This window comes from Ornithorhynchus anatinus, chromosome 12, assembly GCF_004115215.2.
Source record: "Ornithorhynchus anatinus isolate Pmale09 chromosome 12, mOrnAna1.pri.v4, whole genome shotgun sequence".
Classification (NCBI taxonomy): Eukaryota; Metazoa; Chordata; class Mammalia; order Monotremata; family Ornithorhynchidae; genus Ornithorhynchus; species Ornithorhynchus anatinus.
In genome coordinates, this window is record NC_041739.1 from 1,139,963 (window position 1) to 1,152,317 (window position 12,355).

Below are 12,355 nucleotides of genomic sequence, written 5' to 3' on the forward strand. Positions count from 1 at the left end.
ATCTGACAGAAATCTGCTCTTCCCCTAATTCAGAGCTTCGTTGAAGGTACATCTCCTCCAACAAAGGAGGACTTTGTTCCCTGACTAAGCCCTATTTTCCTTTTCTTCCATTCCCTTCTGCGTCACCCTCCAGCCCCACAGCACTTATGTACATATCCATAATTTATTTGTTTATATTAATGTCTGTCTCCTCTTCTAGACTGTAAGCTTGCTGTGGTCTGGGAATGTGTCTGTTATATTGTTATATTATACTCTCCCAAGAGCTTATTACAGTGCTCTGCGCACAGTAAGTGCGCCATAAATATGATTGATTGATTGATTGATTGATTGATTAAATTGTAAATGAGAAGTGACATGGTGTAGTGGATAAAGCACAGGCCTGAGAGTCAGAAGGGCCTGGGTTCTAATCTCTGGTCCACCATTTGTCTGTCTGTGTGACCTTGGGCAAATCGTTTCACTCCTTTGTGTCTCATTTACTTCCTCTGTAAAATGGGGATTAAGCCTGTGAGCCCCATGTGGGACACGGATTTGATCCAACCTAATGCTCTTGTATCTACTCGTGCTCAGTACAGTGCCTGGCACATAATAAGCACTGAACAGAGCCATAAAAAGAAATCCCCATTAGGCTGTAAACTCCTCGAGTGGCAGGGATCATGCCTACCAACTGTATTGCATTCTTCCAAGTGATTTGGCACATAGTAAGCGCTTAAAGAATAACAACAACAACAAAAAGAGACCCGTATAGGGTCAAGGCAGAGGGAGCAGAGACAACACTGTCTTCCAGGGCTTCTTGTGATTGTTTTTCTTTTTCCTTTTTCCACATTCACAGGGGGGAGACAAGACTATGGTCTCCGCAAGTTTCTGAAGAAGGCCGACCCCATCCTTACAAAATCAACCTAGAGTCGGAGCCGCAGGTAGGAGATTCAGAGCCGGCAGCACGGTGCCTCCCACTCCATCCCCCCCATCCCTGACTTTTCACACGTCGGAAAACTCCACAGCCCATTGGCCCCATTCCGTGGCTCAAGGCCTGGCCTTCCCTGACCACCTGCTTCAGTTCCCAGGGTTGGGGGAGGTCACCGACCAAGGGGCCGGGAAAGATGAAAATGTTCCAGCACCAAACATTCACCCACCCCAGGAAGGTCAGCTTCGAGTACTTTTGGGCAGAGGTGGCGCTGGGCCATGAGAGAGTGGAGAACTCCCCCAACAATCAGTCAAACTTGTTATTTATTGAGTGCTTATTATGTGCAGAGCACTGTACTAAGCCCCAGGTCACCTCGCAGTCCCTATGCCTGCTGCCATGTGCAGATGTGCTGAGCGTTTCTCCAGGCCCTGCCCCTGCCCCTGCCCCCGCCCCCACTCCCATCATCCTGCACCCCAGCACAGGTGCACAGCGTGGACCCTCATGCAGGCCAGGTCAAGGCCCAGTGGCTGCTAGACCTTTGGCCATGGGGGCTGGTCCTGACACCCCCAACATGCCCAGATCCAGCTGACTTTCCAGGGGAAAGTGAGGGTCCACCTACAAATTGGGATTGTGTCTGGGAGCAGGGCCACAGTGATCATGGTTGTCCCCCTCAAGTCAGTGGGTGCACACTCCCCTTTCCCCCAACGGAGAGAGAAGCCGGGTGGGCTCGGATTCTATCACCTTGTTTTGGGGACCCCAATTTCAACACCCGCCACCTCTGTGAGCTTTTATCCCCTCTTCGATCCTCAGATGGGGATTCAGAGTGGCTGCCTCAGGGGGTGTGCCCAGAGGGTGGTCTCTGCAGCCCCTCGAGCTGAGGGTTTCTCCAGTGGCTAACAGCCCAGGATGCAGTGTGGCAGCCGGGGGGAGAGGAGGGGTATGAGGAGGATCCAAGTCAGGGCCAGTGGGGGCTACCTCTGAGAGAGGGGACCCAAACAAGCTTACCTCCCTCCACCACCAGATTCTGGACCCTGGGGGCCTCAGCCTAAGATGTCTCTCCAACATGTCTCCAGTAGCCAAGTAAAATGGAGAACTAGGGGCAATTATTCAGATTCTTACTTGTCCCCGACCCAAGCCAAAGCTTGCTCGGTTTTAGCTCCTGCCCTGGTGGCCTGAAATCTCACAGCAGGAAGCAGGATGGATTGGAGAGTTCTCATAGCCAGGGGACTACCTAGCCTGGTTCGAGAAGGTGTGGACACAAGAGCTGGGCTACCGCGGCTACTGCTGGCTTTGTTGCTGGAGCTAACGCTATCCTGGGAACAGGGAATGAGGGTTTGCCATCATTTAGGCCGGGACCGGCCTCCTCTTCCCCGAGGGGAAGCGGCTCCATTGCTTCCTTTGTTCTGCTGCCGGTGGGGTTGGAACACCCACGGTCCCGGGGGTCTGACTCTGGCCGACCCTGGGCCTCGGACACGGTGCTCTGTCCAATTCATGGTTCTGTGACATCCGTGTCTAAATCCAGAGGCCTTCCAAGAACTAGAATGTTCCTCAGGGGAAGTGATCTGGTGCTGATCGTCCGCCAGTGCCCGGTTGTTGTGTGCTTTGATTGGGTGAGGGTGACAGGGAGGGGTTGCCAGAGGTTGTGGGGGGTGGTCTGTTTTTTGTCTATAGTATCATCCACCTCAAAACCACCTGGCAGTCTATTATTCCTAGTCCATCTGAGCCCGCGTGGGGTTAGAGAAATTTGAAATTTTCCTCCAACACACCTCTGTCTTTAATTTCATCAAGGCCCCACTGAGCCAGCACAGAGCAGGTGTTTCTGAATGGGTCAACATAGCTATATAAACACACGCAGTTTTATGCATATCCTAAAATAAAACAAATTTTAAACTCTTTGAGGGCAGGGATCACGTCTACTAACTATTGTACTCTCCCAAATGCTCGGCATGGTGTTCTGCCACCGGAATGTACTATTGATTGATTAAGGGATCCCAAGGGGTCAGCGATGGGAGGATGTGATTTGCATAAGAGGCATTTGATTGACTTACAAATTCATCTGGCTATCGTGGAACCTCTCGGATCCATTGGGAAAAAGAAGATCCATTCTAAAAGGCTGCAGGAAAACAACCCCCCCCTACACACACAAACCGCTTCCTGCACACATACAAGTCGAGGGCCATGGTGAGTCTCAGGCTTTCAATCAGTGGTATGTACTGGGCACCTACTGTGTGCAGAGCAGAGTGCTGAGCACTTGGGAGAGTACAAGTTAGTAGACATGCTCTCTGCCCTCAAGGAGCTTTACAGTCTGTCAATTAAGAGGATTAATTGAGTCTCTGCTGTGTGCTGGACACTGCACTGAGCACTGAGGAGAGTTCGAGAGCACTGATAGACCCAAACCCTGCCTTCAAGGAGCTTACAATTTTTTTTATGTGGAGCAGGGGAGTTGCTTGCAAATTTGTTCTGTTGCAAATTTAGTGTGGAAATGTTAGACATATGGGAAAGCTACTGTTTTCTCTGGATCCCTTTCTTTGCCAGCATTTGATTTCACACTTATTACAACAGGGCAGCTGTTCCACCATTATGACAAAATATTGTTATACACATTGTGCTTGAGTGCCTGTTTGTGAGCACTGAGCAGCTTGAAGCATGGCTCAGTGGAGAGAGCCTGGGCTTCGGAGTCAGAGGTCATGGGTTCGACTCCCGGCTCTGCCATTTGTCAGCTGTGTGACTGTGGGCGAGTCACTTAACTTCTCTGTGCCTCAGTTACCTCATCTGTAAAATGGGGATTAACTGTGAGCCTTACGTGGGACAACCTGATTACCCTGTATCTCCCCCAGCGCTTAGAACAGTGCTCTGCACATAGTAAGCGATTAACAAATACCAAGATTTTTATTTATTTATTTATTTACTTTTCTTTTTGAAGGCAATGTCTTGTCTTTTATTTCCTTTTAATGTTCCCATACCCAGTTCTGCAGGTGCCCAGGTTCGGCACTCTGCACATGGCAGGTGCCAGTTACAGTATCTGCACAGGGCAGGCACCCAGTATAGGGTTCTACATCTAGTGGGCATCCAGAACAGTGCCTTGCTTACATTGGAAGCTCAGTTAATCCTGTTGATCCTGATTCACTGCTTCCCTTTAAGGATGGAATGGGCACTGAATCTCCTTTCTGCCCACTCACTGCACCCACTCTCATTCATTCATTCAGTATTATTTATCGAGCTCTTACCATGTACAAAGCACTGTACTAAGCACTTGGGAGAGTACAATAAACAGATACATTCCCTCCCCACAATAAGCCCACAATCTAGAACTCTTTCTTTTGCTCTTTCTGAAAGCCTCGATTTCCATTTGAAAGAAGCCCTTAAGGCACCGACAGGAACATGACTCTTCTCCAGGAGCCCCTGAGATTCTAAAGTCAGTCAATCAGTCAGTCAATCATATTTATTTAGCCTTTACTGTGTGCAGAGCACTGTAGCAAACACTTGGGAGAGTGCAATATATCAATAAGTAGACACATTTTCTGCCCACAGTGAATTTACAGACCCAGGGTCAACTCATCAGCAACCCCCTGGATATTAAATATACCAAGAGTAGGGAATCTTGGCTGTCCCAGTTGGCTGCTGTATGGAAAATCATGGGAGGGCTTTGTACCTGATCTGCTTCCCTTATCAAAACATATAAGTAAGGCCGTGAGTCACACCATCTTGTGTATACCTTGCTCTATCCAACCCAAGACTCTGTCTCCATCGGGGACATCAGAATGCTTGCCGGGAACCGTGTGTCGGTTGCCCTTTTGGACACCAACCCTCATGGTCAGGGTTGGACTTTCCCCGTTCCTAACTGTCCCACTTGGAATTTTTTAGGTATTTATTAAGTACTTACTATATAGGTACTATAGTAAGTACTTACTGTATATGCCAAGAACTGTGCTAAGCACTCAGATATAGTATAATCGGATTGGACCCAATCCCTTTAACACCAGGGGCTCACGGCCTAAGAGGAAGGGAGAGCATGGATCTGATCCTCATTTTACAGATGGAGAAACTGAGGTCCAGAGAGGTTAGGTGAATTGCCCAGGACCATCCAGCAGGCCAGTGGCAGAACTGGGCTCTTTCTACTGGGCATCCCTGCCTCTCATCATCCATCATGGAGCTAATGACCATGACCCTAATTAATTCATTATTAATTATTATGGTATTTGTTAAGTGCTTACTGTGTTCCAGATACTGTGCTAAGTGCTGGGGTGGATACAAGCAAATCAGGTTGAACACAGTCCCTGACTGGCATAGGGCTCATGGTCTTCATCCCCATTTTACAGACGAGGCAACCGAGGCACAGAGAAGTGAAATGGTTTGCCATTTCAGCAAGCATGCAAACAGGCAAGTGGTGGAGCTGGGATTAGAACCCATGACCTTCTGACTCCCGGGCCCCGGCTCTAGCCAGTACGCCATGCGGCTCCTCCTACCTAAACTCATCTTGAGATTTCTGACTTTTCTAGTGTTTTCCTCTAATTACTCTGCTTGCAAAGACCTAAAGATAAAGGCCAGGAGAGAGAGAATCTTCTTGAGGAGTTGCCCAATGACATCAGGATTCCTCAGACCAGCTGTATGGGGGCATAACTCAAGTCTCCAAAATCACAGAGGATGAGAGCAGGGGGACCCCGTGGCTCTGCCCCAGGACACAAGGTAGCTCAGAGAAGCTGGTCTGCAGCTGCTTCAAAGCCAACCAAACGGAAGCAGCCTAGTGTGAAAGATCACAGGACCGGGAGTCAGGAGAGCTGGGTTCTAATCCCATCTCCATCACTTGCCTGCTGGGTGACCTTGGGCAAGCCGCTTAATTCCCCCGTGCCTCAGTTTCCTCATCTGTAAAATGGGGATTCGATACCTGTTTTCCCTCCCCCTTAGGATGTGAGCCCCAGATGAGACAGGGACTGCAGCTGATTGGATTATCCTGGGTCTATCAAGTGCTTAGTGCAGTGTTGGGCACATAGAAAACGCTAAACAAATACCACCATTAACCAAAAGAAAGACTTCTTCACTAAGCAGGGGGCAAGAAGTAGGTGGGCCCCATCCCTGCCCTAAGTTCTGCGGATCAAAAATGTCACCAGCAGCAGGGGTGGCTGTGAGCAATTTGGGGGTGGAACAGGGGATGAGAGAACGACTCGGGGACCCCAGAGGAAAAGGTGGGAACGGCGAACCCCGGAGGACGACTGGTGCCCGGTTCTTCCAAGGATCCCGGGCCTGGGCCGGGTGGACCTGCAGTCCGGGGCGGAGTTTCTGACCGTCCGTGTTCCTCCGCCTGTTTTAACCAGAGCAGCGTTGCCGGTTCCGCTCGCTAACCACTCCCTTGTGCACTGTGGCTTGTGTCTGTCTGCCTGTCACACACAGGAGTTCAAGCCTATTGGTACGGCTCACAACAGGCGGGCCCAGCCTTTTGTGGCGGCAGCAAATATTGATGACAAAAGGCAGGTAGTCAGCTCCTCCTATAACTCGCCAATTGGCCTGTATTCCTCCGGGAACATTGAAGACGCCCTTCACGGACAACTGCGGGGCCTAATTCCTCACTCGCCGGCCAAGTAAGTACCGCTCCCGCCGGCCCGGGCCTGCTTCCCTCTCGTAGTCCAGCTCTTGACGTCTTCGCTCCCGCCCTGTCTGAGGAAAAAGATCCCTCGAACCCGGAGAGACGGGGTGGCGGCGGGGGCCGGGGTGAGGAAACCATTCTTCCACTCGGCGACCTCTCTCAGCTGTTGATGTGGAACGGTGCGGAGAAACCTGAGGTTGTGTTTTTCCCACAAGACCACCCGCCCTACCGCCCTCCCCACCGCCTTACTCCCGGCTCCTGCAGGATGTCCGATCGGAACGCCAGCCACCGTGGACCGCATCCAGGCCGAGGCCCTGACCGCTCACCTTCTCCCGAGAGGGGGTGTCTGGTTACTGAAAGATTTTTCTCTCTAACCCCTTGTCTTTCTAGGACGTGAACTACTTTGAACACAAGCACAATATTCGGCCCAAGCCTTTCATTCTTCCAGGGCGAAGCAGGTCCTCATTCGACAGAGTGCCGTGTGGACGCATGACTGACTTAACCCATCCTTACTAACACCAAACAAAAGTGACCGGGCTGCCGTGCCTCCTCCATGTCCCGAAGCTTTGCCCAGAAACGAAATCAGGCGTAAGCTTGAGCGCGGACATGGGGAAGCAATGGGGAAGCGCCAGGTCTGGGGGCCGCGCGGAGATGTTTGCAGCTACCGGCGGGGCTATTTATAGCTGAAGCTGTTGTGCACTCCTGGGGTTTCATCTCCAGGGCTGTGACCTTCTGGACCCTGAGAACGTGGAGCTGGGGGGTGAGGAAGGCCCGGCTGTAATCAGAGACACATAACCAGGATGGGGGTGGAGGTGAGGGGGGATGGGGTATTGGCAGATGTCTGCGGAGGGGCTGAGGTAGATGGGCATGGGGGCAGGGATGGTCTGGAAAGGGCTTCTCGTCATTCTTCTTCACCTGTGAAATTCCATACTCCCCGCTAACCTCATCCGCCCACCCCAATCCAACTTCCTCGCCTCTTGGACCCCCATTCCTTCAAGGATTCCCTTGACTGACCACTCCCACCATAATACCGCCTCCGACAAGCCCCCTCCAACCCCCTCCCCCGCACACACATGCCAGCACACGTGCACGTGAACAGAAGCAGGTTGGCCTAGTGTAGGGAGCTGTCAAATGGGGATTATGTCTGTGAGCCCCATGTGGGATTACCTTGCATCTACCCCAGAATTTAGAACAGTGCCTGGCACTTAGTAAGTACTTAACGAATACCATTAAAAAAACATGAAAATGCTATACCCACAAACACATAAGCCCACAGTTCACCTGTCACGCCTTGTCAGCCCGGCTCTGGTCTCCCTGACCCGGCTCTCCCTCGCTCCCTTGTTCCAGAGCCGACCCATTTCCCAGTTGTGTGGGACCTCATGCTCCAAGAGGATTTCCTCCCTCCTTTTCATAATGATTTGCCCCTCTCTCTCCCCTCACCCTCCAGGTCTGCCCCTCTCCCCACCACCCACAGATGCTCAGAGCCCTGAACCCCTTCCCCAGCCCAGGATTGAGATAACCAACCAGCTGTGCTCCCTAAAAACTCAATCAATCAGGGGTATATATGGAGCACTTACTGTGTACAGAACAGTGTATTATGCATTTGGGGAAGGACATTAAAACTAGGAGAAGGCACAGCTCCTACCCCTTTCCAGAAATTTTCTCAGATGGCCCGGGTTGGGCAACGGGAGGGTCCGACCCTCCTCCTGAACTGCTGGGCATTTGACAGACCCTACTGCCTCCTTTCTTGCTGATTGCCCTCCCCCTCCCACAGTAGGCACTTAGTAGTTGTCCATATAATGTTCTATATGTAGTAGGTACCCAGCACAAGCCTCCACACGCCCAGTAGGAACCCAACACAGTGGTCTGCACATAGAAGATGCCCAGTATGATGCTGTGCACAAAGTAAATTTTCCTTGTGCTCAGTTGGGCTGTTGATAGTAGATGGGGACATGGCAGCAGCACCATGGCATCTGCTCCTGCTCTTCACCCACTGTCCCCTTGTCCCCTGGAGGCTGATTTTCCCTCGAGTCCCTGACTAAGCAATGCCCGTAGATTTCCAAGTGCCATATGCCCCGGGTCGAGTGTCAAGGACTTCCCCAGCAAGAGAGGGAAAGCCAGGACTGCTTTGGGAAATGTAGCTTGTTGGGGCTGAGCTAACACTGCCCCTTGGATCCCCCTGGGCCTTGGGATGCTGACACTGACTGGCCACTTCTCTGTGCTGCTGGGATTGCAGGCTGGGCTTGACTTCCTGGGCATGTGCGCTTTGCTGCTCCTGGTCCACCCACCCACCTGGCATGGGCCTGACACGGCGATTGGCCCGTCCTGTTGTCTGATGCTCTAGCTGATGGGAGGGAAGATTTAGGTCACCAAGGGTCGGGGGCACTGCTCTTTTGCTTGACCTTGTGCCTCGTCTTTTCTCGCCTTCCTTAACACATCGAGGGGAGATCCAAGGACCTGTTTGGGTGGCATGAGGAAGGGGGGTCCTGCACAAACTCAGGAAAGTTAAGCAGGAGGACACTCCTGGAGGGATGGGAGAGCTAGACACAGGACTTGGTGTTTCTTTGAGACATTGGTACTGATGAGGTCAGCCTAGGTTCAAGAGGAGAATATTGATGATGAGGATGATAATAATGATGATGGAGTCTCTATCAAGAACAACAAATAAGTCTTGATCCTATTACAAAGACTTCGGGATTTCAGAAGCACCGTGGCCCAGTGGAAAGAGCACAGACCTGGGAGTCAGAAGACCTGGGTTCTCTTCCTGGCCCTGTGGCTTGTCTGCTGTGTGACCTTGGGCAAATCACTTCACTTCTCTGGCCTCGCTTCCCTCATTTGCAAAATGGGGATTCAATATCCGTTCTCCCTCCTACTTAGACTGTGAGCCCCAAGTGTGATCTGATTATCCCAGCACTTGAAATAGTGTGTGGCCAATACCACAAATTACTATTACTATCATCATTATTATTATTCTTATTCAGGACTGAGAACCTGCATGGAGCAATTGATTCTAGTGCTAGATTGATTCTTTGCACTCCTTTGTCCCTGCCTGTTGTGTTTCCACTGGGGTACAGAGTGCAGTGAGGGACGAGGCAGACAGGGGTGCAGCATACCGCAAGGTGCAGGGGAAACTGCTTCATTCATCCATTCAATCATATTTATTGAACTCTTACTGTATGCAGAGCACTTTTCTAATCACTTGGGAGAGTACAGTATAACAATAAACAGACACATTCCCTGCCCAAAACGAGTCATATCTAAGGCCCAGTGACGGGAGCATAGTAGTGTCAACCGGCTGGCGGTTGCCTTGGAAACCGCCGTGGTCTTTGTGACCACACAGTAGCCAGAGATTTTTCAGGATACCTACTGGACCCGTCCACCTCGCAGAATGGCTTGGTTGGTCCTGACCCCTGCAGATACTCACCTCCTGGCATTCTCCCACTCACAGAAGAGTCATTCGCCCATTGCTGGCTCCCCAGCTGACTGGGTGACAGCCCTGCATTCTCATTTGTCTCAGGACGTCACTGCTTTTCTCATTTGTCTCAGGACATCATTGCTTTCGGACTCCTCTCCCAGAGGCCTCTGCTCCCATGTGCCACTATGCCTTCCTTTTCCCCGAAGCCAGCCTAGCAAGCATGACTAGCTGGGGCCAAGTCTGCATAACCACTCTGTGGATCAGTAAACAGTGCCCAAGTCTACACAGCTGTTAAAGTCCTGTGGGTCAATCAATAAATCATAGTCTGGAGCTGCCACAGGCCCAGATCCATGTTCCTTCAGGGATTGATGTGGACACCCATGTTGGCCCACCCTAGATTGTGTTTCCTGGCTTGCTGGATTGCCCGTCTTGAAATCTTCATCTCTTCTTTTATATTTTATCCGTGACCTACTTGCAGCCACAGAGTTTAAGAATTAAAGTGGATACAGCCCAACATCACATAGCAATTAAGGCATGGCCGTCTATTTTGAAAAGTAAGCAATTTCAGGACAGGTTAAAAATGCACTTCCCTTGAGGACTGTAAGGTCATTAGCGGCCCACACTAGTCCAAATACTTGATCAAAGAACTTGTTATTTTGAAGCAAAGCTATTTAGAATATTGGATAAATTCATGGTTGGGAGGAGATCCATAATGGATTACTAGATGGAAGGTCAGGAATGCAGAGGGGGAAATTGGAGAGGTTGAATGGTCCATCTCTGATCCCCAGAATGGGATGTCCAGGAGAGCAATCAGTGGCAGTTATTCCAAGTGTTCTGGTGTCCCTGTTGGAGACAGCACCCTAGGCTTGGTGGACCACAGGGCCTGCACCAGTTATCATCTAGCTTATGTTTTTATTAAGTTCAAGAGGGTTGGGAAAGATCTATAGTTGAGCAGCAGTCCACGGTAAGTCACTGGAGGGAAAGTCAGGGATGGAGAGGGAAAAGTCAGGGGTGTTGGATAGTCTGAGCTGGGTGCCTGAGGGGGAGGCAGGGAAGGGGAGAGGAGAGTCAGAGATAAAGAAAGGAATGCCAGGGGTGTTGGATGGTCCATCGTAGATCTATAGCTAGCTGGGCAATAACTCCTCCAGGAGTATTGACGCCCTGTTGGTGACAGAGTCTTGGGAATGTCTTAGGCAGAGTAGCAGAGTTTCCTTGTCATTATCTTTGTGAGTCATTTGTGCAGGACCATTTATTCACTGTTTAAAATATTTGCTAGATCATTTCATCTAAAAGGAATCAGCTAAATTCTCTTCTTTTTCCTGTGAGAACGCCACCTTCTAAATTCTTCCAGTCTTTTGCAATAGGCTCCTTTCAGAGGAGGAGTCTTCCTTCCCTCCCCACGAACCCCGAGCTTAATCTGGCTTCATTTCTTGTGCGGAGGGAAGGAGGAGGGATGGGTTCCCAGCCTTTCCCTCCAGTTCAAAGCAGTCGCTTGGGTGGGCTGGAATGAGCACGCTTTGGCCTCTGCTTCTCCGTTGGCTCTCACCTCTTTCGCCTCTTCTCTTCCCTCCCAACCCCATTAACGTCCTGGCACCTTGTTCTCTGTTTTGTCTTCCCCCTCCGGACCATCCGCCGCATCCTCGGGCCACCTCTCCACCCCGGGGGCCCCCACAGCGGCTGCAGCACCCCCTCGGGCCTTGACTGCGGCAGCGGGCGCAGCACCCCCTCTTCAGTCAGTACCATTAGCTCCATTTGCCCGACTGACTTGAAGGTGGCCGCTAAGATGGCGCCCAACATTCCCCTGGAAATGGAGCTGCCTGGAGTCAAGATTGTCCACGCTCAGTTTAACACGCCCATGCAGTTGTATTCAGACGACAATATAATGGAGACCCTGCAGGGCCAGGTCTCCACAGCCCTGGGGGAGACGCCCTTACCGAGGTAATCCAGGACCCCGGGGCCCCGGGGACCCCGTCGGCTAGGAGCATGGAGCCGGCCGGGGGGTTGACGTGGGATAACCGACGCTAACGGGGCAGGCGACTCTCAAAACGGGATGACCGCCCGGGATGTGGTGCTGCTGCCTGTGGAGTGGCAAGAACAGAACCAAGCGCAGGAGACGGGTCAGGACAGTTGGAATTGGGGAGGATCCTTGCAGGAAAGGAGCTGGGCCAGTCTCCCCATAGCAGGTTTCCCTCTGTAGAAATCCTGCATCTCTCATTCATTCATTCATTGAACATTTACCAGGGTCAAAGCACTGTTGGCAGAGTACAATATAACAATATACAAACACATTCATCTCTCCTAAAGAGCAGTCTCTCAGCTCCCTGGTTCTCTATGATCTATCTGAGAGGCTCCATTCCTGGCTCAGTTGGCTACCTGGCTATTGGGAGAGTCGGTCTGTCAGTCGTATTTTATGAACACTTACTGTATGCAGAGTATGGTACTTGGGAGAGTACAATAC

General features: G+C 51.2%; 1 protein-coding gene across 3 annotated transcripts in view; it reads left to right on the plus strand.

Moving 5' to 3' along the window:
- The window catches only part of PDLIM3 (PDZ and LIM domain 3), a 32,059-nt gene that overhangs the window by 13,173 nt on the left and 6,531 nt on the right, over window positions 1–12,355 (plus strand). Inside the window, exons 3-5 of one of the 3 annotated variants that reach the window (XM_029077111.2) lie at window positions 830–914; window positions 6,873–6,940; window positions 11,572–11,835. In XM_029077111.2, coding sequence (XP_028932944.1) covers window positions 830–914; window positions 6,873–6,940; window positions 11,572–11,835 — 417 coding nt within the window. Of the gene's footprint in view, window positions 1–829; window positions 915–6,289; window positions 6,478–6,872; window positions 6,941–11,571; window positions 11,836–12,355 lie in introns of all 3 variants that reach the window. The other 2 variants (XM_029077110.2, XM_029077109.2) reach the window with 2 other exon arrangements.